The sequence below is a fragment of the Oncorhynchus clarkii genome, chromosome 1, assembly GCF_045791955.1.
Source record: "Oncorhynchus clarkii lewisi isolate Uvic-CL-2024 chromosome 1, UVic_Ocla_1.0, whole genome shotgun sequence".
Lineage (NCBI taxonomy): Eukaryota > Metazoa > Chordata > Actinopteri > Salmoniformes > Salmonidae > Oncorhynchus > Oncorhynchus clarkii.
Window position 1 is genome coordinate 9,254,438 of NC_092147.1, and position 24,909 is coordinate 9,279,346.

General features: G+C 43.9%; 2 protein-coding genes across 7 annotated transcripts in view; one reads left to right on the forward strand and one right to left on the reverse strand.

The window, feature by feature from the left end:
* The first annotated feature begins 2,285 nt into the window (after positions 1-2,285).
* Positions 2,286-6,327, forward strand: LOC139415018 (lens intrinsic membrane protein 2.2). The gene is made up of 5 exons (XM_071162760.1): positions 2,286-2,349; positions 4,516-4,738; positions 5,162-5,302; positions 5,618-5,752; positions 6,095-6,327. The coding sequence occupies exons 2-5, from the start codon at positions 4,561-4,563 to the stop codon at positions 6,163-6,165; spliced, it is 525 nt and encodes a 174-aa protein (XP_071018861.1). The 5' UTR covers positions 2,286-2,349; positions 4,516-4,560; the 3' UTR covers positions 6,166-6,327.
* A 1,167-nt stretch (positions 6,328-7,494) lies between these two features.
* The window catches only part of LOC139419389 (GRAM domain-containing protein 2B), a 30,550-nt gene continuing 13,135 nt past the window's right edge, over positions 7,495-24,909 (reverse strand). For 2 of the 6 annotated variants that reach the window (XM_071169515.1, XM_071169652.1), the window contains exons 2-12: positions 17,399-17,539; positions 17,198-17,258; positions 16,904-16,976; positions 16,485-16,588; positions 15,332-15,430; positions 14,897-15,037; positions 14,582-14,678; positions 13,606-13,668; positions 13,298-13,397; positions 10,248-10,355; positions 7,495-9,729 (exon numbers count right to left, since the gene is read on the reverse strand). In XM_071169515.1, the coding sequence (XP_071025616.1) occupies positions 9,714-9,729; positions 10,248-10,355; positions 13,298-13,397; positions 13,606-13,668; positions 14,582-14,678; positions 14,897-15,037; positions 15,332-15,430; positions 16,485-16,588; positions 16,904-16,976; positions 17,198-17,258; positions 17,399-17,539 (1,003 nt within the window). In that variant the 3' untranslated portion in view covers positions 7,495-9,713. Of the gene's footprint in view, positions 9,730-10,247; positions 10,356-13,297; positions 13,398-13,605; positions 13,669-14,581; positions 14,679-14,896; positions 15,038-15,331; positions 15,431-16,484; positions 16,589-16,903; positions 16,977-17,197; positions 17,259-17,398; positions 17,540-21,939; positions 22,122-24,909 lie in introns of those variants that run through there. The other 4 variants (XM_071169720.1, XM_071169582.1, XM_071169437.1 and 1 more) reach the window with 4 other exon arrangements.

The window sequence follows — 24,909 nt, forward strand, 5'->3', positions numbered from 1 at the left end:
CCTGGAGAACCCTGGACCAGACCCTAGAGGACCCTGGACTAAGTCCTGGAGAACCCTGGACCAGACCCTAGAGAACCCTGGACTAAGTCCTGGAGAACCCTGGATGGTACCCACCACCACTCTGACCCTGGATGGTACCCACTACTGCAGTAATAAACATAGTGAACCCAGGCCGGGTATGGTTGACCTCGGGGGGTCGTGGTCCTCGCCACAAAGTCCCATGATGTAGAGCGCTGCCTGCCAGTGCTGATCAGCCACTTTCTGAGAGGAAAGATACAAAGAGGACAATAAAGAAGAGGTAAGGAGGACACGAGGGAAGGTTTAAGACATAGATATATATAGAGAATACAGGCTGGAGGCCATGAGGGAAAGGTTAAAGACATACAGTGCCTTGCGAAAGTATTCGGCCCCCTTGAACTTTGCGACCATTTGCCACATTTCAGGCTTCAAACATAAAGATATTTTTTTGTGAAGAATCAACAACAAGTGGGACACAATCATGAAGTGGAACAACATTTATTGGATATTTCAAACCTTTTTAACAAATCAAAAACTGAAAAATTGGGCGTGCAAAATTATTCAGCCCCTTTACTTTCAGTGCAGCAAACTCTCCAGAAGTTCAGTGAGGATCTCTGAATGATCCAATGTTGACCTAAATGACTAATGATGATAAATACAATCCACCTGTGTGTAATCAAGTCTCCGTATAAATGCACCTGCACTGTGATAGTCTCAGAGGTCCGTTAAAAGCGCAGAGAGCATCATGAAGCACAAGGAACACACCAGGCAGGTCCGAGATACTGTTGTGAAGAAGTTTAAAGCCGGATTTGGATACAAAAAGATTTCCCAAGCTTTAAACATCCCAAGGAGCACTGTGCAAGCGATAATATTGAAATGGAAGGAGTATCAGACCACTGCAAATCTACCAAGACCTGGCCGTCCCTCTAAACTTTCAGCTCATACAAGGAGAAGACTGATCAGAGATGCAGCCAAGAGGCCCATGATCACTCTGGATGAACTGCAGAGATCTACAGCTGAGGTGGGAGACTCTGTCCATAGGACAACAATCAGTCGTATATTGCACAAATCTGGCCTTTATGGAAGAGTGGCAAGAAGAAAGCCATTTCTTAAAGATATCCATAAAAAGTGTTGTTTAAAGTTTGCCACAAGCCACCTGGGAGACACACCAAACATGTGGAAGAAGGTGCTCTGGTCAGATGAAACCAAAATTGAACTTTTTGGCAACAATGCAAAACGTTATGTTTGGCGTAAAAGCAACACAGCTGAACACACCATCCCCACTGTCAAACATGGTGGTTGCAGCATCATGGTTTGGGCCTGCTTTTCTTCAGCAGGGACAGGGAAGATGGTTAAAATTGATGGGAAGATGGATGGAGGCATACAGGACCATTCTGGAAGAAAACCTGATGGAGTCTGCAAAAGACCTGAGACTGGGACAGAGATTTGTCTTCCAACAAGACAATGATCCAAAACATAAAGCAAAATCTACAATGGAATGGTTAAAAAATAAACATATCCAGGTGTTAGAATGGCCAAGTCAAAGTCCAGACCTGAATCCAATCGAGAATCTGTGGAAAGAACTGAAAACTGCTGTTCACAAATGCTCTCCATCCAACCTCACGGAGCTCGAGCTGTTTTGCAAGGAGGAATGGGAAAAAATGTCAGTCTCTCGATGTGCAAAACTGATAGAGACATACCCCAAGCGACTTACAGCTGTAATCGCAGCAAAAGGTGGCGCTACAAAGTATTAACTTAAGGGGGCTGAATAATTTTGCACGCCCAATTTTTCAGTTTTTGATTTGTTAAAAAAGTTTGAAATATCCAATAAATGTCGTTCCACTTCATGATTGTGTCCCACTTGTTGTTGATTCTTCACAAAAAAATAGTTTTATATCTTTATGTTTGAAGCCTGAAATGTGGCAAAAGGTCGCAAAGTTCAAGGGGGCCGAATACTTTCGCAAGGCACTGTATATAGAGAATACAGGTGAGAGAGGGGGGAGGACACCAGGGAAAGGTTAAAGACATGGGGAGAATGAGCAAGCGTACAGGTTAGAGGAAGAGAGGGGAGGCACAGGGCCCGGGGGTAATGGTGTGCAATAGAGAGCTGGTAAACGAGAGAGGGATTACCATCATTCACATGTTGCACTCGATCATTCCCTCTATTGTACAGGCAGACAATAAGGGCCATGGGTGGAGGGCATAAAAAGGATAGACGCACACAGACACCCAACAACCCTGGACACAGACAGCCAACAACCCTGGACACAGACAGCCAACAACCCTGGACACAGACAGCCAACAACCCTGGACACAGACAGCAACCAACAGGTATCTATCTGCAAACTTTAAATTTACTTTATACCAAACCATATCTTTGGAGACACCCCAGGGTTTGGGGGTCCTTTCCTGTTATTCAAGTTTATGAAGAATTAAAAGTAAATCATTTAAACTTTTTTTTTTGGAGGAGGGGGGGGGGGGGGTATAAATGGGCCGATTTTAATTTGTTTTAGAGCTTTTGGTCTTCTGATGAATTGAGGCTGCTGCAGGAATTGAAACGGCAACTATGGAATAATGTACCCTTTTCTCACTGTTGAGCTGCCCTGAACTGTACTGGGCTGACATGGAGATTTCTTCACATTGCCCTTTCCAGCAGCTATGGTGGATGCATAACTAGGCCAGCGCGGTATGGCACCCCATCATGCTGGTCACAGAGCAACATGCTGACAGATCTATTGCTTAGCATCAGAAGATTAGTTGTGAAGCGTTGGGGGGGAATTACTTGGAAACAATGGATTGAATCCGCTTGTTCAGCATTCTCATTAACATGCCTTTAGCTGTGTTTGCTTTGGTATTTGGTTGCTCTTGATCAGATGGAAATGTGCATTTCAAAAGGTTTTGAAATTAAATTACATTTTCAGAATGGATTAGAAATGTTTGTTTTGCTTTAACACTTAGCACGACTAGAAGTGCAGAGTGTGCTTATATTATGGTACGTGTCACCACCTTCACATGCCATAAAACTAGAGATGTGTCCACTCTAAAGTGTTAAGGTTGACTTCCCAATAAAGGCCCTGCTTGAATACTTCAAAAATGCATCCTTCCTTCAGTCCTTCCTTTTAAACCTAATCACAGATCAGACTACACTGCGTTCCCTTATGTAAGTATGCCAGATTAGACCCAAGGACGGATGCATTTGAACAAATTGAGCTCATGGCTGAAACAGTTTACAATGCCACACACCGTTGCAGTGTCCACCCGAGCACGTGTCCACCCCAGCACGTGTCCACCCCAGCACGTGTCCACCCCAGCACGTGTCCACCCCGGCACGTGTCCACCCCGGCACGTGTCCACCCCGGCACGTGTCCACCCCGGCACGTGTCCACCCCGGCACGTGTCCACCCCGGCACGTGTCCACCCCGGCACGTGTCCACCCCAGGCACGTGTCCACCCCAGGCACGTGTCCACCCCAGGCACGTGTCCACCCCGGCTCGTGTCCACCCCGGCACGTGTCCACCCCGGCACGTGTCCACCCCGGCTCGTGTCCACCCCGGCTCGTGTCCACCCCGGCACGTGTCCACCCCGGCACGTGTCCACCCCGGCACGTGTCCACCCCGGCACGTGTCCACCCCGGCACGTGTCCACCCCGGCACGTGTCCACCCCAGGCACGTGTCCACCCCGGCTCGTGTCCACCCCGGCTCGTGTCCACCCCGGCACGTGTCCACCCCAGCACGTGTCCACCCCAGCACGTGTCCACCCCGGCTCGTGTCCACCCCGGCTCGTGTCCACCCCGGCTCGTGTCCACCCCGGCTCGTGTCCACCCCGGCTCGTGTCCACCCCAGCACGTGTCCACCCCAGCACGTGTCCACCTCAGCACGTGTCCACCCCAGCACGTGTCCACCCCAGCACGTGTCCACCCCAGCAGATGGGGAGGGTAGAGCAAAGGGCTGATGTCCTAGTGGGAACAATGTGCTGATCTGAGCTGTGTGGAAACCTTGCCCTCAGAGCCAACAACAATAATAACCTGAAGTCTCACCATAATTCTGTCTGCACATTTTAAAAGGGACCTTCCTCCTTTACGTTTAGTTTGAACTTAGACTTTCTCGGTTAGACTGCAACTGTTGAAGGGAGTTTGAAAAAAGTTTAACATTTGACGATAGTTTGATGTATTTCAATGTCTCTGAACCTGTTATAAAAGGCAAAAAGGCCCAGGCTGTCGCTTCTCTATGTGATTATGAAACTTTCTGCCTGGTTTTTTTCAGAGGGGGGGAAATCTATCAATTCAACAGCAAGTCTCTTCTATCAAATGTATGTCATGAGTATGAAGCATGGTTCCCTCTGATCTATTTTAAAAACAGGCTGTAAATAACTTAACACATGGTTCAATTTTTAAAAAGTTTTCCTATACTTGGTGATGTACAGGATATAACAACATATGGTTAGAGTGATACATAGTGATTATCTGTCTTCCCCTCTCATTTTTCTACATCAAATAGTTGTGGTGCATTTAGGAGGACTGTGCTATCCCAGGCTTCTCCTTGATGCTGTACACTTTAGCAGGAGGGGGTACACTCTGTGGGGTGGCCGCCCTCGTGCTCCTCATCGTGTCCACGGCGACCGACTTCTGGATGCAGTACCGCTACTCGGGAGCGTCGGCCAATCAGGGCCTCTGGAGGTTTTGCATCAATCACAAGTGCCACGCCCACACCATCACTGTGGGTGAGTACCGAGTAGTAGAGTGTACAATCTACCTTTTAACCTGTGTTTTAGGATCCGCTTTGACCTTTAACCTGTATTTTAGGATCCGCTTTGACCTTTAACCTGTATTTTAGGATCCGCTTCGACCTTTAACTTGTGTTTTAGGATCCGCTTCGACCTTTAACCTGTATTTTAGCATCCGCTTCAACCTTTAACCTGTGTTTTAGCATCCGCTCTCTTAATTTGTCTTACTTTCATGACAGTGTTATGAATGTCAGCTGACATTGACATGATTACCAGTTTTTGGAAAACACAGACCTGCCAACTATTTAGAAATGTATGAAGGTCCTACATACTGACAGATCAAGAAATTATAGCTACACAGAGGAAAGAGATTACTTACCAATGTTAATATACTTATATGACGGTGTCCTCTCTGCACAGCCTTCTGGGATGCGACAAGGGCCTTCATGCTGCTGTCTGTGCTGAGCTGCTTTGCTGGCGTATTGCTGGGCCTGAGTGCCTTCGGCAACGGCACCAAGAGCAGGAGGGTTCGGACTGGGGGCTTCGCTCTGCTCCTGTCAGGTAAACACCCGATTTGAAAAGACAGGAAAGTTAAAATTATGTAAGACCTACAGGGGGTTTACTTTGACCTGTCCAGTTCCTTCTGGGAGAGGTGGATGAGAGGGAGAGATGGGGTGGAGGAGATAAAAGGTGGATGAGAGGAAAGGAGATTATGAAAGTAGGAAGTATGGGATAGTGGAGCAGTCTATAATTATTTTTAGTACGTTATTTAATAAATTTGTTTATAGACTTGAATATCACCATTCTTCAAAAGGTGTTTCTGCTTTGGCCACAACAGGTGTTTCTCTTCCTCTACCACTCTGTTTCATCCCTCAGGTTTCCTAGCTCTGTTAGCTCTGGCCATCTACACTGGCGTGACGGTCAACTTCTTTGGCAAGCGCTTCCTTGATTGGCGCTTCTCCTGGTCCTACATCGTAGCTTGGGTGGCCATCATCTTATCTTTCGCTGCTGGTAAACTCCTTCTCTAATAAACCCATCAGGCCTTTTAATGTGTTTTAGATAGCAATATAGCTTGTGTACAATACATACTGTTGTGTACAGTCTGTAGTGGGGTTAGAATCCTCTGCAATCGATCTTCGATTAGCAATGCTCTCACTCCTTCAACAGATACGTGGTTAGGATGGATCTGTCAGCAACAGACAGTGCAGGTGCTGTAGATTGTGTCAATGTCACATGGGCTTTTCAGGCCATCCAAATTCAGACTTGCCAGAAGACTTAGTCCCTCTAAGTACAGGGTCTTGGCATATTGTCAATGTAAGGCAGTGACCGTTTCCTTGTTGCTCGTTCTTTCAGGTGGGTTCCACCTCTGTGCCTATCAGAAGAACATTGCCGAACCGCCTCCTACCAATGTTCAAGAAAGCTAAATGGGAAGTAATCGTTTACCTGCACACTAAAGAAACAGCTACCAACCACTCGTCTTTACTATTGTCACTGATAGCGATGTGACAGCAGCTGTGGAAACAACATGTCTGGCAAAATCTACTGAACAGAATAAATAGGACTGTTTGACTCCAGCTTGGTCTCTAGTTCACTGCTTGGTCTTTTAATCTGTTTTCTGGTTCATAGACAATGAAGCTATGTACGGAATGTTCTAATTGACCACCTTCCAGGTCACTGAATCACACCCTTAAGCCTGGGGGTGTGATTTAAAGCAGGGTTAGGGTTGTGCTTCCACAAATCCATCCCTACTCACCTCTGGATGGCACTTTAGTTGTGTAAAGGCAACAGAGTAGAGCGATAGAGAGGGCCAAACCGCAACAGGAGCCTTAAAAATACTGTAGGCTACATTTGCAGGTCAGAAAATATCCCTACATTAACATATGCATGTAACTGGGCAGCAGGTAGACTAGCGGTTCAGAGCGTTCGGACAGTAGCCCGAAAGGTCACTGGTTTGAATCCCCGAGCAGACTAGATGAAAAATCTCCCATGAACACCATTCTTGTTTAGTGTTTTACATATGGTAGACTCGTCAGAGATGTTAGCATGTTCCAGAAATTTCTGTAAGTCTGTAGGTGACACTCTAGGATTCTTCTTAACCTCATTGAGCATTCGGCGCTGTGCTCTTGCAGTCATCTTTGCAGGACAGCCACTCCTAGGGAGAGTAGCAACAGTGCTGAACTTCCTCCATTTAATTATTCTTACTGTGGACTGATGTACATCAAGGCTTTTACAGATACTTTTATAACCCTTTCCAGCTTTATGCAAGTCAACAATTCTTAATCTTGTGTCTGAGATCTCCTTTGTTCGAGGCATGGTTCACATCAGGCAATGCTTCTTGTGAATAGCAAACTCAAATTCTGGGAGTTTTTTTAAATGTATTTTTAAGTAGGGCAGGACAGCTCTAGCCAACATCTCGTCTCATTGGACTCCAAGTTAGCTGACTCCAGTTATCTTTCGGAGAAGTCATTAGCCTAGGGGTTCACATACTTTTCCCAACATACACTGAATGTTTAAATTATGTATTTAATATAGACAAAATGTATTTAATTTGTGAGTTACTAGTTTAAGCACACTGTCTGTTGTGAATTAGATCAAACTAGATCACCAATTTATGCAGAAATCCAGGTAATTCCGAAAGGGTTCATACTTTCTTGCCGCTAAACAAAGAGGATACAGACAGTACTTCTTGCCACTAAACAAAGAGGATACATACAGTACTTCTTGCCACTAAACAAAGAGGATACATACAGTACTTCTTGCAACAGTGGATTTATTTTTGAACAATACCAAAGCAAAATCTCACAGAGACTTTGATTTACATAGAATGCAAATAAATACAAGAATCAAATAGAATAAAAAGGACAATTATTTACAACACTTCAATAATGCAAAAGCACACATACATTGAGATTCTTGCATTGTTGCCATTTGAAGACATACTACATGTGCTGTCCACTGGTGGAGAAGGACGGCGACTGACTGACTGTACTGCTTTATGGCATACATCTTTTAGCCCAACATCTGACTACAACTACCCAACAGTAACTACAGGATATAACAGACGTCACTTCAACGTTCTTCATGTCCCGTTAACACAGAGTACCCAGTATTGAGCTAGTCAGGCAGATGTTAGATTGTCGATATGTTTCAATTTGTCGGTCGGGAAAAAAACTAGTTAAAACAAAAGTCAGACTGATATATTGCAACTGTACAATGTGATTCTCAATGAAGAGTGGATTGAGCATTATCTCTGTGGTGGACAAGGACAAACGCGTGATAACCCCAACCCCGAGTGGTGCCGTGACCCTGAAACTGGCAGGTTGCACCCCTGAGAAGAACATAAGGTCTTAGCACCATCAAATGACTAAACTAAAGAATGAAAATGCCTGCTTCCCCACCACCTCATTTAAATTTGATGTCTTTGGATTTGGGCAAGTTCAGCTACTTTTAAAAGCACCCTCGCTTGCTCACCAGAGCCATTATTTTGGCCTCTTTTTTTCTTCTTCTTTTTTTTTTTTTTTAAACAAACAATTCTCACCACAACAGACTGTTTAAAAAAACACCCACAGGTTGCTAATCCCCCCCCCCCCCCATGGATAATCTTTATTGCACATTGAAATATATTTTCTGGACCACCTATTTTTTTGCTTTGTTTAAAATTAGGACCTCACTAACAACGTCACTTGATAGTTAAACCTTTATGGTTGTTCTCTCAAACAAGATGACTCAAATGAGTGTGCATAATATATCAGTCAAGTGTCCGATGTTCCAGACGCGTGCGATAACATACAATACAGTATGTTGCCTCTTGAACAGTCCCGAAACATCTGAATCAGTGTTTGTTCTCAACAGGCCTGTCAACAACTAGAGGTTTGATTCTTTGCTTTTCACATGTCAGTTCCTTCTAAAACAGTACAGAAGTCATCAACAGATATATTAAAATCTGAACAAGACAATAGTATTGGTTTGGAATATCCAAAACTACTTTGATTTATCAAAGTAGTAGAGGAGGAAAAAATGGACGTAGTAGAAAATGTAACCTCTACAAAAGAGACTACATTCAACCTGATCATACTCTTTTTGGCACGTTGAAGATGCATTCATTCAGTGAGAATCAAGGGAGTGGCCTCCAAAGCATTCATCATTAAAACAGGTTTAAATCATGCCAATGGCAGGATTAATACTGCTGATATTAAAGAGAGGAGAGGAAGAGATTGTCAGGAGAGGAAATCAAAATGGCTGCTCTGCTAGCTGATCCGTGTAAGAGAAGATATTCATTGTTATCATTATGGTCGATTACCAGAAGAATCCTTCAAGAGTACCCGCAGATGACTTAGTAGTGAAAGATTAAATACAGATCGCCTTGTGATACCATAGTAGGAGATAAGAGTCAGTCATCTCTGTGCACTCTGCATCTTTGGCCTTGCATAGCACTTGCACCGTAAGCTAGGTGTTAAAAAAGCAAACCCAGAACTAGGCTGGAATCAAGTCGTCTGCACAGACCACATGCTCTTGAAGAGAATACGTCAAATGGAAACGAGCACACATTCCAGAGTTCTCTGAGAAATTGCTTCTTGTCAATCTGATCTGAGAGCAGATTGTGTTGACTATCGCCTCTCCTCTTCAGTTGGTGCTCAGTGTGAGCCAGTTGGCTTTGGTTTCAAGTCAGACACACAGCAGGTAATTTGTGTCTCCCGTGTTGGCTTGGCTCCGCTTGCTGCGAGTCATGGCTGGCCTGGGTCTAGCTCTCTTAAATATAGCCCTTTGAGATACCCATCGGTCTCTGAAATCATACAGGGAGGTGACGGGCCATCACTAGAACACCATCAAAATGTCTCCTACTTCTTCTAGGAAGAGGAAAGTACATCTTCAACACGAGAGCTCCAGTTATCTTTTTTAGAGCTTCAACTGACACCATATTGTCACATCCTCCACTCATATGCCATCCAACATCTCCTCCGTCCAATCAGGGTTATGTGTCTTTATACCTAAGAAAGTGAAAGAAGTTGAGTATAATTATTTAAAAAAATAAAGGCCTGAACACACCTCTTTGCGATACAAAAGGATTTAGCCTTGCATCAGCTGAGCTGCATCTCTTATGGGAATTTGAAAGTCAGAACTCTGAAAAGGGAGGGAGAGGCAACTTGCACAACCACAAAGGGCAGATAAGATATCTTAAGTCATCAGAAGTCTCAGTTAATAATTGTCTGAAATCACACCTGTGTATAACTACAGCACAGATATACAGCATGTCTCAGAGAGATCTTGGACCAAGCTGCTGCTCAATCTGCTTGAGCCATCTGACCAGGTCCTACCACTGTAAAGCCATCAATGATAGTTGCCTAAAGCCCATCAGAATCTGGAGCCAGGCAATGAAAATAGTTATTCTTACGTTCATATATAAAAGGACCAGTTTAAATTAACGAAATTACATGGTTGCTAATTGTACTGTGGTTGTGACATGTTATGTGGAGGTTATGGTATGGTTGGGTGGGGGTCGTCTTACCCACTCTGTGAGGAGAATTCAGGGAGGGCGCCTAGAGAGGTCAGCTGTTCCTCCAGAGCCACGATGCGGAGGCCGATGTACCCCGACGATAGCAGCAGCAGTACCACCCTAAAAACACAATGTTAAGTCAAACTCCTCATGCAGCTTCATTTTAGATCATTCAAAGTAGATATAGGTCATGCAAAAATGAGTTTCCTCCAAAACTATTGTCATCGTGTGGTAGAGCATGGAGAAGAATGGGAGAAACTCCCCAAATACAGGTGTGCCAAGCTTGTAGCATCATACCCAAGGAGACTCAAGGCTGTAATCACTGCCAAATGTGCTTCAACAAAGTACTGAGTAAAGGGTCTGAATACTTATGTAAATGTGATGTTTTTATTTTATTTTTTATAAATGAGCAACAAAAAAAAACCTGTTTTTTCTTGTCATTTTGGGGTATTGTGTGTAGATTGATGGGAAAAAACAATTGAATCAATTTTAGAATAAGGTTGTAACGTTAACAAAATGTGGAAAAAGTCAAGGGGTCTGAATACTTTCCGAAGGCACTAGTCTTCAAAGAGCACATTCCAATGCTTAAACGTAGTCTCACACAGCAGGTAATACTCTATCTAGATATGGTGCTGCTGGACCTTATGTCACTCACAGGTCAGAATTGTTGCTGCAATATGTCACTTTTTTTGGGGCGCCCTGACAATTCAAAGAAATGTGAGTTATAGATTTGTCACTCATTGAAAGCCAGTCTAAGAAGCTGTAGATCTGTTCTATGTGCGCTATTTCTATGCTTCCCGTTCTTCTGCCTTTCCTTTCGGTTTTGTACAGCTAAAAATACAATATTTTGGGTTATGGAAAATATTTTTCACAGCGGTTTAGATGGTACAATGATTCTCTATACTTGCTTGATTTGTCACAAACTGAAATTTGTCAAACTATTAGAATCTTAGCAATCAGGAAACGGCTTCTGCGTAGTGCGTCTTTCACCAGTCGCATAGCTTTTGCTAATCTCGTTGTTTTATCACGTGCGACTAAGCACACGTATGCAAATGCTGTTAGGAACACATTGGTTACCATGCCTGCAGAGTATACGCCTGGAAACGTGTTGGTTACCATGCCTGCAGAGTATACGCCTGGAAAAGTGTTGGTTACCATGCCTACAGAGTATACGCCTGGAAAACGTGTTGGTTACCATGCCCACAGAGTATACGCCTGGAAAACGTGTTGGTTACCATGCCCGCAGAGTATACGCCTGGAAAAGTGTTGGTTACCATGCCCGCAGAGTATACGCCTGGAAAAGTGTTGGTTACCATGCCCGCAGAGTATACGCTTGGAAAAGTGTTGGTTACCATGCCCGCAGAGTATACGCTTGGAAAAGTGTTGGTTACCATGCCCGCAGAGTATACGCCTGGAAACGTGTTGTTGCCATGCCCGCAGAGTATACGCTTGGAAACGTGTTGGTTACCATGCCTACAGAGTATACGCCTGGAAACCGTGTTGGTTACCATGCCCACAGAGTATACGCCTGGAAACCGTGTTGGTTACCATGCCTACAGAGTATACGCCTGGAAACCGTGTTGGTTACCATGCCTACAGAGTATACGCCTGGAAACCGTGTTGGTTACCATGCCTACAGAGTATACGCCTGGAAACGTGTTGGTTACCATGCCTACAGAGTATACGCCTGGAAACGTGCTGGTTACCATGCCTACAGAGTATACGCCTGGAAAACGTGTCGGTTACCATGCCTACAGAGTATACGCCTGGAAACGTGTCGGTTACCATGCCTACAGAGTATACGCCTGGAAACCTGTTGGTTACCATGCCTACAGAGTATACGCCTGGAAACGTGTTGGTTACCATGCCTACCGAGTATACGCCTGGAAACGTGTTGGTTACCATGCCTGCAGAGTATACGCCTGGAAACGTGTTGGTTACCATGCCTGCAGAGTATACGCCTGTAAACGTGTTGGTTACCATGCCTACAGAGTATACGTCTGTAAACGTGTTGGTTACCATGCCTACAGAGTATACGCCTGGAAAAAGTTCTGTGAAACGAGAGACCCTAAAGCTTATACACTCACGAATGCCATCAAACTGAGCAAACACAGAATAGGCTGCATGTTTAGTAAATAAAGATTATTGAAGGATGAGTGTTGAAAGAGATTGATATCTCACATCTCAAAATAGGGCTACTTAATGTTAGATCCCTCAATTCCAAGGCAATTATAGTCAACTGATCATAATCTTGATGTGATTGGCCTGACTGAAACATGGCTTAAGCCTGATGAATTTACTGTGTTAAATGAGGCCTCACCTCCTGGTTACACTAGTGACCATATCCCCCACGCATCCCGCAAAGTTTGGAGGTGTTGCTAACATTTACGATAGCAATTTTTTTTTTAAATGAAAAAAAAGACTGCTTTTTCATCTTTTGAGCTTCTAGTCATGAAATCTATGCAGCCTCTAACCCTCTGCCTCTAATCCTATTACAGGGGCTGAGTCACTGGCTTACTGGTGCTCTTCCATGCCTTCCCTAGGAGGGGTGCGTCACTTGAGTGGGTTGAGTCACTGACGTGATCTTCCCGTCTGTGTTGGCACCCCCTTGGGTTGTACCGTGGGGGAGATCTTTGTGGGCTATACTCGGCCTTGTCTCAGGATAGATAGTTGGTGGTTGAAGATATCCCTCTAGTGGTGTGGGGGCTGTGCTTTGGCAAAGTGGGTGAGGTTATATCCTGCCTGTTTGGCTCTGTCTAGGGGTATCGTCGGACGGGGCCACAGTGTCTCCCGAGCTCTCCTGTCTCAGCCTCCAGTATTTATGCTGCAATAGTGTGCGTGTGTCGTGGGGGGGCTATGGTCAGTCTTATATCTGGAGTATTTCACCTCCCCCTCTCCCCTGAGTCCTAGGAATACCTGGCCTGATGACTCCTTGCTGTCCTGAGTCAACCTGGTCGTGCTTTGTGACATCAGCTGATGTAAGAAGGGCTTTATAAATACATTTTGATTGAGACGTTAGAGGTCACTTACAGCAGGTCAAAGGTTATTTAGAGGTCACTTACAGTATTAGGTAGATGAAGAGGAGAGTGTTGAGGCTGCTGGCGTCTCTCTGGATGAGAAGGGAGCAGGCGTTCTGTGTCACACTCCACACCCATGAGCCACCTGACCCGGAAGAGATGGAACGACACTTGGTTAACATCTGCAGGTCATCTCCAGCCTGAACAACTTTTATTTTAAAATCGCCAAATAAAATGAAATCCACTTCAGCACACACAACGGGCTTGTCAGTGGCTCGCTGCATAAAGGTTTTTGTACAGTCACGTGCATTTCTGTTTGTAAGAAAAGGAGCCAGCCGGAAACATAGACCTACGTTGCGTGTGGTCCTCTGAGGAGCTCTCTCTCTGCTGTGTATTTATGCTCCTCCCTTGAGGCACTAGGTCGGAGAAGAACAAAAGGGGGGGGGGGGGGCATACACGTTAGTCCATCTCTGAAAACATGACCTTGGACTTTGCATATAGAGGTCAGGTACATACACAACAGATAACACTGACTTGTAGCCAACTGTAAACTTTATTAGTCTACACATTAGGACCTATAGGAGAGGGTGAACATTGTGCTTAATATGAAACCTAGTCCTAGACTGAGAAACAGGCCATTACTGGCCAGAGGGGTATCCTACGAAGCAAGCTACATCTACTCAGGGTTTTCTGAAGCTAACCAGCTTCAGTTAGCTTCACATTCCAACTCCGGCGTCATCCGTACTAGGACGGTGGATATTGCTCATCCTACATTAAAATCTACCAGGCTGTAACTTTGCACGTGGCTAGTCAAACACAGAACTCTTCATTGAGACAATGCTGGACCATCAATCCATGGGAGAGCCAGTGGCACATTTTCCATTGGTGCCAAAATCAAAATGAAAGAAAATGTATCTTGCAAATTCAGCAGGCTATAGTGTGAAATAGGCTTTATTTTATTATTTATTATGCTGTCTTTATTTGATAATTTATGGTTAATATAGCCGCGTGCTTATCAATGCATAACCCCCCCCCCCCAACTCCTATCAATAGAATAATTGTATTAAGTCATACAAAGTTGCAAGAGGGAGGGAATCTAATTTCATTGGTCCTCTATTCGCAGCTCAGACACTTCCTTCAGGATAAATGGAATTAGCAGGTTAGTGCTGAGGGATTTGTTGCCATAGACATGTACCTGGTTAAAACGTGACCCACTTCGTATTACTGGTTATACCGACTTGAACTCAGAGTTGACCAAAGTTACCTCGTCAACTCCTCAAACCTGCTTCATAAAATACCACTCTGGTAAATCCAGTTAGGCTTACTCACCTTTGTTTGGTCTGGGTGGGGATGAGTCGAGGAAGAGCTTCGGGTCGGACCCGTCCGGCTGGTCAAAACTGTCCTCTAGACTGGACTGACTGGAGTTCTGTGAGAGAGGTCCACGGAGAGAGACATTGGGTTAACGCCAGCTTCAAAATAGAGGCCAAAAGATCTACAGTGGAATATGAGGAAGTATCAGCAGGTTACAAAGGGCTGTCGTAGTCTGTCGAAGTATCTGCAGTACTGTCGCTCAGGGAAATCCATTAGGCCGACTTTAAAACTTTATAAAATGACATCTTTATGAATTTGAAGGTTATCACTTACCACCAGCTTGTCCTGATCAAAACTATTCTCTGCAGAAGAGAATAGAGGGCTGCTGTTGGCACTTCCATCCTTCAGTTGAGGACACACGGACCGCAGGAGCTTGTAACACGCCTCTCGGTTCCGCAAAGACACAAACAGGTACTGAGAACACACGGGAGAGACATTTAGCCTGGATGCCCTGGAACAGGCGAGGCTGCAACCGTTCATCTTCAAAATGTACATTGTTAAATAAGCCCGTTATTAAAGATTCAAATCTTACATGTCATCCATCAGAGGTCAATGTGTGGCACGTAACTTGTCTGATGACTTAGACAGCCCTCTATTAAATATTGATATTTAAACCACCAGTATAGATCTAATCATCTGATTAAGGTGGCAGACGAATGGTGGACAATGGACTGTGCCAATGGGACAACTGAGAAAGTGACCCCTAACCTTTTCTCCCTCGGTGGTGCGGATAGACAGGGCATTGGGCACCAGCAGGGCAGTGTTCTGTTTCTTCACAAGTTGCACGCTGGTCACAGGGATCACTAACTGTAGAAACAGATAAAAGAGCAACAAAACTTCACTTGATACTTACTGCATTGTGACGTATGGCTTTTTTTTTTTTTTTTCATGACTTTAGATGTACAAAGTTAAACTAACACACTGAACAAAAATATAAACAACATGTCAAGTTTTGGTCCCAGGTTTCATGAGCGGAAATAAAAGATCCCAGAAATGTTCCATAAGCGTGAGCTTATTAGTGAGCTTTTCTTCTCTGCCAAGATAATCCACCTGACAGGTGTGGCATATCAAGAAGCTGGGGACAATAAAAGGCCACTTTAAACATGTGCAGTGGTCGCACACAACGCCACAGATGTCTCAAATTGGGGGAGCGGGAAATTGGCACGGTGACTGCAGAACTGTCCATCAGAGCTGTTTAATGTTCCTTTCTCTACCATAAGCCACCTCCAATGTATTTTCTTTTAAAATTTGGCAGTATCGTCCAACTGGCCTCACAACCGCAGGCCACGTGTATGGCGTTGTGTGGGCGAGCAGTTTGCTGACGTCAATATTGTGAACATGCCCCATGGTGGCAGTTGTATTATGGTATGGGGCAAGCATAAGCTACAGACCACGAACACAATTGTATTTTATCTATGGCCATTTGAATGCATAGATATTGTGATGAGATCCTGAGACCCATTGCTTAAGGTATTTGTGACCAACGGATACATATCTCTATTCCCTGTCATATGAAATCTATAGATTAGGGCCTAATGAATTGACTGATTTCTTTATATGAACTGTAACTCAGTAAAAATCTGAAATTGTTGCATGTTGAGTTTATATTTTTGTTCAGTATATAAATAAACTGTGTGTTAAACATTAACACGCCATTGGGAAAGATATGTAGACATATCTCCATTAGCTAGTAATAGGACTTCTAAACTGTCCATTGACAAATAGGACAAAGTTCAAACCATGTTGTTTAACTGAACAGCCTAGTCCATATTCCACACAGAACAGCCTACTGCTATGCCATGGAGAGAAAATATACAGACGAACAATCAAGGGTCAGGGTCGCCCATCAAGGGTTGCTTACCTTGGTGTCCTTGAGCAGCACAGAGGAGTGGAAGCACGCGTGATGCTTGGTGACATAGAGCCTGCCGTGGTAGAGCACCTCCTTCTGCAGGGCACAGATGTATGCTGGGGGAGAGAGGGAGGACATAGGAAGCGTTAGTTACAAATGTCCTGGCAGCGTGATGACACACAGCAAGCACTGTCAGTCAGCGTGGGTAAAGGCCAAAAGGTAAATCATTGTCAGTTACTATGGCCCCTGCAGATTCACTTAACCTTGCCATCGTTTGAACGATTAGTTAAAAAATATATATGTTTTAAGTCACCGCTCATGTTTTTGTGATTTAGGACTTTGAAAAGCATGACATGACTATTTGGCACAGGTGTCACATGTCGTTTGGAGAGTCACCATTGGCCACCGATAATATTCAAAACGTCACTTACCATGTAGCAAGTCCTCTGTCTCTGGAATGTCAGGAAACAGCTTGTGGAATGTTTTGTTGTGCTTTATAAAACTCTGTAGAACAGAAGAGGAAAAGCTTACTGAATCGACCATCTTAAAGTACTGAGTAGTCTTGGACACCTGATAAAGCAGCAGAGTATAGCTATCCCAACCACAAACCGTGTCAAAAGGTCAGAGGAGTGAAAGTACTGAGTAGTCTTGGACACCTGATAAAGCAGCAGAGTATAGCTATCCCAACCACAAACCGTGTCAAAAGGTCAGAGGAGTGAACGTACACTTTGTGAACCGATGCTTGCAGTCCTCTCCAAACTTCTGTCCACATCGAACGTCCGAGACCTGTGGGAGACCGAGATCATCAGCATGACGTTACTGGCTTTAGCAGGCTGCTGACAGTCACACAGAGGCCTTAGCTTCAAAGAGACTATGAAAGGCCCAAGTCTTGAGTGTACATGGTTGCACAGGGTCAGTGTAGTTACCTGACAGGGGCTTGTCTGGTGAAAGTTTTGCTCTGCTGCAGCAGCTCCAGTTGGGTTTCCTCCAGACTGAAGGGTTTCCTGCTCTTCTCCAGCGTCTTACTCTCCTTCTTCACAGACAATCCTCCGCTCTCCACCTGGTAGCTGGAAGAGAAGACCAGAAGGGTTCAGTGACAGGGCAAAATAGATCAACCAAAGCACCCGTCAATCTTAAGCCACTGATGTATGAGGGGCTAAAGAGAGACAACATATACTTCTATTTTCTAACACGCCATTTGTATTTAGACTTGACAATTGTCAAACCATGAAGTATCGAATATGAATATTACGTAATGAAGAGCTGCTTTCCAAACATGGCGTCTAGCCTAATTCCTTCAGAGGGCTGCCTTAAATACAAGCCATTAAGATGGATATGAATGAATTTCAGCCACTGGGAGACAAGTTCATTGTGAAATGAGAGAAAAGTTATTTATGATGAGTGGAAAAGGTGACCCTTTTTCTGTAGCCTGAATTATCATATCAGTCAAAGTGGTGTGTCACACACTGTGACAAGTCTGCAAGGTGCTAGCTAGTAAACCACAGCATTCTGGTAAACACAGCAAAGCAAGGTGATTGGCGACCTAGCTTCCTTGTAGGCAAATCATATGGGCAATTCTCATGAAACTAGTTTCAAAGATGCACTATGCTGAAATCCCCCTGCCATTTCCTGGTTGCTAAAATTCTAATAGTTTGCCTAATTTCAGTTTGCAACAGAACAAGCAAGTATAGTGTAGATAATCATTGTACCATCTAAACCACTGCAAAAAAATAATTTCCAGTTGGTGTGCAAAACAGAAAGTAGAAGACCCAAAAACCAAACTTTAGAACAGGGAGCATAGAAATTGCACAGAGAACAGACATACTGCTTCTTAGACTGGCTTCCGATGAGAATGACAGATCTAGACAGTTATACAGTGCCTTGCAAAAGTATTCGGCCCCCTTGAACTTTGCGACCTTTTGCCACATTTCAGGCTTCAAACATAAAGATATAAAACTGTATTTTTTTGTGAAGAATCAACAACAAGTGGGACACAATCATGAAGTGGAACGACATTTATTGGATATTTCAAACTTTTTTAACAAATCAAAAACTGAAAAATTGGGCGTGCAAAATTATTCAGCCCCCTTAAGTTAATACTTTGTAGCGCCACCTTTTGCTGCGATTACAGCTGTAAGTCGCTTGGGGTATGTCTATCAGTTTTGCACATCGAGAGACTGACATTTTTTCCCCATTCCTCCTTGCAAAACAGCTCGAGCTCAGTGAGGTTGGATGGAGAGCATTTGTGAACAGCAGTTTTCAGTTCTTTCCACAGATTCTCAATTGGATTCAGGTCTGGACTTTGACTTGGCCATTCTAACACCTGGATATGTAATGTGAAAGGGCCTATAGATTTCCATTTAAAAATGGACAGCTTACAGACAGTAGGCAATTAAGGTCAGTTATGAAAACTAAGGACACTAAAGAGGCCTTTCTACTGACTCTGAAAAACACCAAAAGAAAGATGCCCCGGGTTCCTGCTCATCTGCATGTGGTCAGGGCAATAAATTCTAATGTTCATACTGTAAGACGCCTAAGACAGCGCAACAGGGAGACAGAACGGACAGCTGATCGTCCTCGCAGTGGCAGACCACGTGTCACACCTGTACAGGATCTGTACATCCGAACATCACACCTGCGGGACAGGTACAGGATGGCAACAACTGCCCGAGGTACACCAGGAACGCACAATTCCTCCATCAGTGCTCAGACTGTCCGCAATATGCTGAGAGAGGCTGGACTGGGGGCTTGTAGGCCTGTTGTAAGGCACTGATGAAGACAACCAACGTTTCGACAGACAAGTCATTAAATTATTGCATCGGAGCTTCTAGAGTGTGCGGCTCTCCTTTAATTTTTCAAGGCAGGCCCTCAGACATCACCGGCAACAACGTTGTCTATGGGCACAAACCCACTGTCGCTGGACCAGACAGGACTGACAAAAAGTGCTCTTCACGAGTCGCAGTTTTGTCTCACCAGGGATGATGGTCGGGTTCGCGTTTATTGCCAAAGGAATGAGCGTTACACCGAGGCCTGTACTCTGGAGCGGGATCGATGTGGAGGTGGAGGGTCCGTCATGGTCTGGGCCGGTGTCACAGCATCATCGGACTGAGCTTGTTATTGCAGGCAATCTCAACGCTGTGCGTTACAGGGAAGACATCCTCCTGCCCCAGGAATACCTGACATGATGACTCCTTGCTGTCCCCAGTCCACCTGACTGTGCTGCTGCTCCAGTTTAAACTATTCTGCCTTATTATAATTCGACCATGCTGGTCATTTATGAACATTTGAACATCTTGACCATGTTTTGTTATAATCTCCACCCGGCACAGCCAGAAGAGGACTGGCCACCCCACATAGCCTGGTTCCTCTCTAGGTTTCTTCCTAGGTTTTGGCCTTTCTAGGGAGTTTTTCCTAGCCACCGTGCTTCTACACCTGCATTGCTTGCTGTTTGGGGTTTTAGGCTGGGTTTCTGTACAGCACTTTGAGATATCAGCTGATGTACGAAGGGCTATATAAATAAATTTGATTTGAAGACATCCTCCTCCCTCATGTCGTACCCTTCCTGCAGGCTCATGCTGACACGACCCTCCAGCATGACAATGTCACCAGCCATACTGCTCATTCTGTGTGTGATTTCCTGAAAGACAGGAATGTCAGTGTTCTGCCATGGGCAGCTCAGATCTCTCATGTCTGGGACCTGTTGGATCGGAGGGTGAGGGCTAGGGCCATTCCCCCAAGGAATGTCCAGGAACTTGCAGGTGCCTTGGTGGAAGAGTCGGGTAACATCTCACAGCAAGAAATGGCAAGTCTGGTGCAGTCCATGAGGTGGAGATGCACTGCAGTACTTAATACAGCTGGTGGCCACACCAGATACTAACTTACTTTTGACCCCCCCTTTGTTCAGGGACACATTCAATTTATGTTAGTCACATGTCTGTGGAACTTGTTCAGTTCATGTCTCAGTTGTTATGTTCATACAATATTTACACGTTAAGTTTGCTGAAAATAAACGCAGTTGATAGTGAGAGGACGTTTCTTTTTTTGCTGAGTTTACATACGTCAGGTCCCTCAGTCAAGTGTTGAAGCACAGATTCAACTACAAAAGACCAAGGAACTTTTCAAAACCCTCAACGGGCAGTGATTGGTAGATGGGTAACCAATCAGACATCGAATATGTATCTCTAAGCATGGTCAGGCTGTGGATGATGATTTAAACCACCCAGACACAAAAATAGTCTTCTGAACTGTTCTGGACAGAAAGGAAACTGCTCAGAGACGTTACCATGAGATCATTAGTGATTTTAAAACAGCTACAGAGTTCCTAGGCTGTGATGGGAGAAATATTAAATCAACATTGTAGTTACTCCACAATAAATGACCTAAATGACAGTTTGAAAACAAAAGAATATAAAAATGTCCCAAAACACTGCATCATGGGTATGGGTATGGGTATGGGTATGGGTATGGGTATGGGTATGCTTGACACATTATAAGGATAAAATTAAACGAGAGATGGAGCTAAGCACCGGCAAAAAAATAAATATATATATATTTTTTAGAAAATAACTGTTTCGGTCAGCTTTCCACCAGACACTGGAAACAAATTCACCTTTCAGCAGGACCCCTTGGGGGTCATGTATTCACCTTGCCCATTATTACTTTGAAAATAATAGAAATGGGCAAATATTGCACCATCCTGGTGTGCAAAGCTGTTAGAGACTCACCCAAAACAACTCATAGATGCAATTACTGCCAAAAGGTGTTTAACATGTATTGACTCAACAAAACCAAAAAAGCCCTTCCCGTAATCGGGGCGGCAGGTAGCCTAGTCATTAGAGCGTTGGACTAGTAACCTAAAGGTTGCAAGATCAAATCCCCGAGCTGACAAGGTAAAAACCTTTTGTTCTGCCCCTGAACAAGGCAGTTAACCCACTGTTCCTAGGCCGTCATTGACAATAAGAATTTAATCATGATCAAATGATCATTCTTGAAAAAACAAGAATGATCATTTTTGCATTGGTAGTTATGGATAGTTGTAAAATTCATATGATATTATCTGATCTATAAACATAATTATCATTAAAAGAGAAATACAGATCCTAACCTTAGCGACCCAAGAGGAATTATATATATATATATATATATATATATAGTGCCAGTTGTGAGAATCACAACATATATGATTGCAGTAAACATCTTCAAATCACTTCCATTTCAGAATGTACGCAAGCCCAAGTCGAATCCCATAAAGGCAATCACAGGACAGAGTTGATATTTTCTCTCTCCAAAGGACAGAAATAGAAAATAGAAATCTCAATGGATTTAGGCTACAAAAAAAACACACTAGACGAAGATCAACGTAACATGACAAAACAGGTCTCAACCTGAATGTCTGTGCAGAAGTCCAAATAATTTGCCTGAAAAGAATTATACAATCAAATGAGTAAACTGCCGACTAAAGTCTTACCCGTTCAGACGCAGTTTCCCAGATGACCGAAAACTCATATATCTATTCATAGCAAGACCTTATCTGAATAAAAGCACACTTCAATCCATTATGTGCCGTCAATCAAAACAACAGGTGAAGAAAACTTAAAAAGGTCCTCTTTTCTTTCCAACACTGCTGCAATGGAATGTTTTTTTCTGAGTGACTTCTGAACCAGTTCTGTCTGGCCATATCCTTCAAGTGAAAGCAGTTGTTCTATTACCTAAAGGATGTGGCTTTGTGTTGAAATGGTGTGACACTTCGTAGTGGGTGACGTAAGCCTAAGGGCCCACGCCTCCTGCACTTAGTGGAGCAATGCACAGGTGGGGACATGTAAAAAACAAAAAACAATAGCCCTTCCCGTAATCTAAAAAAGTTCCACTAGCTCAGAGTGAAAATTAATGAACTACGGATCCTTCTTATATAGGCTAGCCTGTGGATCTTGTTTAGCTTGAAAACATCTAGTTCAGGAAAAGTCTGAGAAACCCAGGGAACTGTACCCGAATATCACCTGTACCCGAATACCCGAGATCCAATCCGGACCCGAGCAGGTCCAAATCAAGAATTTGAAATAACGTCACGGGTACGTGTCGGATCTGACTGTCACGGGTACGTGCAATTTTAACTGAATTGTACAGATCCGAACTCTACTGCTGCAGTAGAACCAGATACATTTGTATCATTTATGCTGCTGCTCTTGCTTTTCGTGAGAAAGGTGCATGTAGTTTGTTGAGCAAAAGAATTCAAGAGTTGTTCTGATGAGTTTATTCTGTCATCACCCCCCCCCCCCCACCCCTACATGTCATTTCCTTGAAATGCATTTAATAATATTTCGACGATGTCCACCCACACACGCAACTCTAAATCCTGCCAAGTGAGTCCCGTTTAGAAAACCGGTATCAAATTAACCGTTGGTGACAGACATGGCATACCAGCATTGTCTATATGCCATGGTCTACTCTAGACCTGCACTGGTTTCTTCAGGACATACATCCATGAGCGGTCACAAATTAAGTAATAAGGCCCGAGGAGGTGTGATATATGGCCAATACACCACGGCTAAGGGCTGTTCTTAGGCAAGACACAACGCGGAGTGCCTAGACACAGCCCTTGGCCGTGGTATATTGGCCATATATCACAAACCCTGAGGAGCCTTATTGCTATTATAAACTGGTTACCAACGTAATTAGATCAGTAAAATTACCCGTGGTATACCATGGCTTTCAGCCAAATCAGAATTCAGGGCTTGTACCACCTAGTTTATAATCGTCAATATGCCTCTCACTAATGTATGAACTGTCAATTATACCACAGGCACACAGCGCTTTCAAAAAGCATTAGGCCTAGGTTATATCAGATATCAGTAAGGTGTTGTATAAAACATAAGTCACGGACAATTACAAAATTATAGTTGACTGGAAAACTACTTAGATCACCACCATGTGACAGTTACGTCACCGGGAGGACATGATCAGCTCTGTATAAAGGCAAACAACGACCAGCAAAACCTCCCAATAGTAACACACTTAACACTGTTACAGGAACACAGGCTAAAGGCTTTATGGCTTCCTTTAGGCTGCTTACAGTCCAGGTAGAACACAGGCTAAAGGCTTTATGGTTTCCTTTAGGCTGCTTACAGTCCAGGTAGAACACAGGTTAAAGGCTTTATGGTTTCCTTTAGGCTGCTTACAGTCCAGGTAGAACACAGAGAGCAGGATTCCTCAACTAGCAGCCAGCGGGCACAATTTGGTTTCATCCCCCTCCCGACAATGTCTTGTGAGCAAAACGTATTTTAAATTGGACAGAAGACTAAAAACACCCGTGATTTAAAAAAAAAATAATATGTTCAAGTTTTATCATGCATAATAGACACACATGATCGTATACAAATAAATGTAAGCTAGGTTTGAAATTATTATGTTTTAGTCAGGCTTCTTGCGGTCAATTTGCAGTCTTACAAATGATTTGTAATTGTGTTCCGCCCCCCGCCCCGCAAGAAAACACGTTACGTATAGGCATTACAGTGAAAACATACATTTCAACCTCATTGAGGAATGTCTGACAATTAGATCATGCCCGTCATTGCGTTTTTTCTATAAACGAAAATGAGGAAGATGAGAGAATCTGATAGAACCGGCCCCGTCTGTGGTACAGAAGACAGAACACATGGGCCAGGTCTCAAAGCCAACATGGGGATGGAATGTGCATGCTTAGACGGCTGAACTCTCAGATCCTGCCACGTAACATGTGTGCATGCTTAGACGGCTGAACCCTCCGATCCTGCCACGTAACATGTGTGCTTATTTGGAGTGTTGGCTGGCAGCCAGTCACACAGTACTTGCTGGCTACACTGTTTGTTGTAGAGGCCTTCCAAAAAATATATATATATATATATATATATGTTTGCTAAGTTTGAGACGAGAATCCACCGCACTGTAGCCTACTTGTAACATGTGGTCAGTGAGGTCCAAATCACAGAATAAAATTAAAATAAAAATGCAACAGCCAATGAAATGCAGGGGACATAAAGTCAAGCAACCAATTTGTTGCATGCTAGAAGTTGTATAAGGGAAACTGTAGTCTACTAAAGTAATTCACATTGTCATTAAACAGTGTTTCCCCCCATAGTTTCTATGAGGTCCTCTATATCGGTTTAGCAGCAGCCCACCGCCCAGAAGCACTTTTTAAAAGACCAGGGTGATAACCTCCAAGGTAACTAGCTTGTAATCCTGGAAGTGTAGCCAACCCGCTGTATGCCCCCAAGGAAGACACCAGCAGATCACTTGAGGCCAATAGGATATGATCTATTTTATTTATTTTTATTTCACCTTTATTTAACCAGGTAGGCTAGTTGAGAACAAGTTCTCATTTACAATTGCGACCTGGCCAAGATAAAGCAAAGCAGTTCGACACATACAACGACACAGAGTTACACATGGAATAAAACAAACA

What these genes read in the sequence shown, in the direction of transcription:
- LOC139415018 (XM_071162760.1), top strand. Translation starts at nt 4,561, where the DNA reads ATGCTGTACACTTTAGCAGGAGGGGGTACACTCTGTGGGGTGGCCGCC. An exon ending in CGCCCACACCATCACTGTGG is followed by an intron (nt 4,739 to 5,161) that starts GTGAGTACCGAG and finishes CTCTCTGCACAG; the next exon opens with CCTTCTGGGATGCGACAAGG. An exon ending in CTTCGCTCTGCTCCTGTCAG is followed by an intron (nt 5,303 to 5,617) that starts GTAAACACCCGA and finishes TTCATCCCTCAG; the next exon opens with GTTTCCTAGCTCTGTTAGCT.